The sequence below is a fragment of the Camelina sativa genome, chromosome 13, assembly GCF_000633955.1.
Source record: "Camelina sativa cultivar DH55 chromosome 13, Cs, whole genome shotgun sequence".
NCBI lineage: Eukaryota > Viridiplantae > Streptophyta > Magnoliopsida > Brassicales > Brassicaceae > Camelina > Camelina sativa.
The window spans coordinates 15944496-15949138 of NC_025697.1; the positions used below are offsets into that span (position 1 = coordinate 15944496).

The window sequence follows — 4643 nt, forward strand, 5'->3', positions numbered from 1 at the left end:
CGGTTAGACTAACAAATGAAGTCTAATTTCGCAAAAAAAATCAAGGAAAATCACAAAATCTATCGGAAAATAACCTTATCGGTGGTTGTTTTGCAATGTCAAACACCAAGGACGTCGTCTTTAGTCACCACGGAACCAATTTAATCACTATCCAAGAATCATGACATATAACAAGATGAATGCACTAGCAAATTTTCTTGGATTAAAATGGAGAGGAGATGGAAGAAAATGAAGTTCTCATAGCATTAAGTGTTATTTAAGATTACAAATTCAGGTTGTTGAAGCTTTAAGAGCTTCAAATTTGGTTGTTCATGGTTGTTGGAAAATTGATGGCAGTAGCACAACCGTAAATAAAATAAGAAGATGAGGATATGGATGTAATAAACATTTTCGGAAGAAATTCAAATAAATCAGAAATAATGGCATTTTTGTGAATACAATGAACACATAAGGATTTAATTAGGAGAAAGTGGCAAATGTTGGAGAGAGAAAAATAGGTGATTAGTTTTGCAATTGACTCAAGTTAGGGGTCTAATTTTGCAAGCACCAAAAAAAAATCCACTTAATGGGCCTATATTATAAAAATTACAAGTACATAATGGCATCTATTATACAGTTGTTGCTCCTGAAATCCTACAGTCCTCCTATCTACAAACTAAATTACCAAAGATCTTCAGAAAAGGTAGTAATGTCTAAACTCTTCTACAACTTGAACAACACAGTCACTTCTGAATTTCAAACAGTTCAAGAATCGACGCTCTATTAGGTGATTTAGTCACATATTATATATATAGGTTATATAATATTATATTCAGCTGCTTCTATCAGCTTAAAACCACCAGAAAAAAAGAAAAAGTTGTTATTGAATAATCTGATGAGAGTTGGTAAGAAACCCACTGTCTGATCGTGCCCTCGAAGATGATGTATCTACCACTCTCTCGTTGAAGATACACGAGGGCATTCAATGTTTCAGCCTCTTTTCTCACCAGCTTTGTTCTGATTTTTTATTTGATGGTTTGTATGAAACAACCCAACCCTTTTTTTTCTAACATATCATTTAACTAGTGATCTCATACTCACTAACAACCTATTAACATTCAATACAAACAGCAGAGATAACAACAACGATAAACCATCAACTCACCCTTGCAACGATCGATGCACTCCTTGCATCTACTGATTCACACCTTGCATCGGCAGATGCAACGCCTCCTGCGTTTACCGATGCACTTCTTGAATCGAACGATGCAACTCCCATCGTCTCCGTTAAATCCCTACCTGCATCGACCGATGCACACCATACATCGATCGATGCAGTCGCACGAAGCATCACCAAACACAATCTCCTCTGACTCATCTTGGCTCTATGATACTAGAAACGCATTCCAAAGGCCATGAACACCACGGAAAACACTCATAAGCAAGCGCACAGGCAATCAACAACAAAAAATCACACAAAACACACATCTAATCGTTTAGATCAGCCATCATTATGCACTCACTTTTGAGAAAAAAGAATCTGATTCTAAAACCCATGAAAATAGCCTCCTAGCAAGCTCCTCTCACGTGCTCAGCCTCAAATTCACACTCACAGTGTCGGATCTCTCTAGAAACGGCTTATAACTCCTCAAGAACACTCATAGTAAACCTCTGGAAGTTTTCTCTCTTTTGCAGAAGGAAAAAGTGACCAAACTCGGCCAAGGGAGTCGAAACAACTTTTTATACTCGTCCCCTCGAGTTTCCAAAACACAAAACGCAACAACACATATGTTTAACTTATGTTTTTCTATAGAATTGTACCTTGCATCAATCGAAAAACACCCTGCATCGATCGATGCATAGCCGAAACTGGTATTCTAGGTCACAGACGTTAAAGTAGCGATCGATGAATTATTGGATTACATGTTGTTCTGGCCTTGAGGAATACATTTTTTTTAATATATTTCAGTTTCTTGAAACAGTTAGGATTTGAGAGATCTTTCACACCCAAGCAAGCGTTAAAAAATAAGAGAGAACTTTCTTATTTTTCGTTAAAAATTATAAACTTTCGCTAGACCACCTCAAATAAATAATAACTAGGAGATATCCCGTGCTTTAAGCACGTGTCAACATTTAAAAAACAATTCTAATATAATAATAAAATTTATTGTTATATAATTTTTTTTTAAGTTATTTTGTTTGAGATAATATTTATTTTAATTGTTCTGTAAATCTATTAGTCTCTTTGAATACTAATTATTTTAGAATATTATAGAATTTTATTTTTTGACATATATTACAGTTTTATATTGTTTGTTTGTTGTATTTGCATCATTATTTTGTGAAATATAAAGTAGTAGTTTTAATTGTGAACAAATCTAAGTTATTAATTTATCATCTATAGAAATTTAGTTTTACCAACCCGCCAATGTGGAAATTAAAATACATATTTTTTTTTATATTGAGTAATATATCTTCGTTTTAAAAAAATTCAAATCACAACATATGCAGAATAAATTCTGCATTTTACTAATCATAAGTATTATATGAAAATTCCAAAAAATTTGTAAATAAAAGAAAATTAAGATGATAGGAGAATCATAATTTGAAATCTTAATAAAATCTTCCAAATTTAGTTATTAAAAGTAATTATACTGTGTACTTGGATAAAAATCTTAGTTTTTGAAATTCTGATTGGTTTATATTTTTTAAAAATATATTTAGTAATTTTCGTCCATAATTTATTAGAGAGAGAAAATATATTTTTTATTTTTCTAGATTTTTTTATATTTGATCTGTCAGCGTTTTTTATTTTTTATTAATTATCTTTATTTAATTATTTAACTAAAGTTAATTAAGTTTTTCTAATAGCAATTGAATGTAATTTTTAACAAATTTTAAGGTTAGTTTCATATTATACTTCCCAATTAATATAGTAGGATATTCCTTCACTTGCGGTCAGAAATAAACTTTTGTTCACTTGTGCTGGTACGAAATAATAACTTAACCCAGTCGTCAGAAACTTATACGATGGTAGGAGAGCAGTTTAGTTGACATTGGCTAGTTGGCTAAACTAGTGGATTAGATGTGCACGTAATATTATTATTGAATTAGTAATATAACCTGATATTTTAAGATTGTTCAATGAATTTCTATAAGATAAAATTAGAACAATGTTATGCCGTTATAGGTTTTTCAATGAGGTTTTATAGAAAATAATCACTTAAACCATATGCAAAAATTTAAGAACTCAGAACTTGTTTTACGAGAGAACAATACATTGGCTGCTATAAAAAAACAAATATCTCGAATAACCGTAGATTTGTGAGCTCTTGTATTCAGACTTCACTTGATTGTCCAAACAAGCGTGCAGGAACGTTTCGTTAAATGCATGGTACAAATAATTTCATGTTTTTAATTGGTCCATTCCCAATGATATTGTTATCCAATTTTCTGAGATTAAACAAGCAATTGATGAATTATTTAAAATTTTATTTGGGTTCCTATCAATGAATTTTGGTTTGATTGAATTTATTGTATAAACATAAAACATAAGCAAACATAAACAACAGAAAAATAAAACATAATGGCGTATTTAAAGACGTGCCATTTCAAAGCAAGGCGCTGAAGGCCAAGTTCGGCCTCCATTTCAGAGATTATAGTGCAGACAACTTCCACTGTAAAATCCTTCAAAAATCTAAACACTCTTTTTCTTTTACCTGAACCTTTTTTTGTCTGCTCGTAGCTGTGTTTATATTCGCTTTCGTCATTATAAGGCTGGGGATACTGAAGCGTGTGCAAATCCATTTGTGTTTCTGTCACAGCTGGTGTAGAGGAATTAACGCATTCCACGTGAACATCTAGCATGCATAGATCGCACTTATACCGCAAGCTGCGGCAGCCGCATGTGTTGTTGTTTGTTTGGTTGCCGCAGGTGCTTGCGGCAAGACGCTGCGGCGAACGCTGATTCTAATTTTAGACGTCGATTAGTTGCGGCGATCAAAAAAGTTGCGTTTGCCGCCGTCGCTGCCGCTGTCGCAGCCGCCTGCGTCAGACAAATGAACACGCTCAATATCGCACCTCGGCAAACCATGCATGTGTTGCTCGCTCCACACTGACTCAGCTCTAAGAGATGAGCCGAGTGAGGCACGTACCTCAAAAACTGACGCTGCTGTGTGCAGAGTGGATGGAATTTTATACAGCAAGCCTCGCAACTGTAATATAATCCTTCGACCAATCCATGGCAGATGTCGCACGTATGTTCTGCTCCATTAACGACTAGCTTGAGCTCATGCTGTGGATGCATAAAGGTGAGGAGGGTGGAGGGACACGTAGCACAGTGGTCATGAAGATCGTAGTCGCACAGGACGCAGCGATAGGTCTTCCCAGAGCCGTAGGTTTTACAGCCACCGCAAGTGAAATCACCATATTTGTCAACCTTCGTTAATGGATGGGTATGGGTATTATGATGGACTACGTGTTGTTCTACACTCGAGGAGGACATCTCGTTGTTTGTTTGTTTGTTTTTCCTTGATAATGGTTAGAGTGAAATATGGTATAAAAGGAAAATGTTATTTTGACCATTTCAAATCTCCGTTTCGCGAACAAGTATAATTAATAACGTATGTTCAAGTTGTATAGTTACAAAGTATATATGACTTTTT

The 4643-nt window shown here is 34.4% G+C and overlaps 1 protein-coding gene across 1 annotated transcript; it reads right to left on the bottom strand.

The window, feature by feature from the left end:
* Window positions 1058-4483, bottom strand: LOC104738272. Its single transcript, XM_010458472.1, has 4 exons — window positions 4044-4483; window positions 3583-3871; window positions 1145-1372; window positions 1058-1087 (listed from the first exon to the last, which is right to left on the bottom strand). The coding sequence occupies exons 1-4, from the start codon at window positions 4481-4483 to the stop codon at window positions 1058-1060; spliced, it is 987 nt and encodes a 328-aa protein (XP_010456774.1).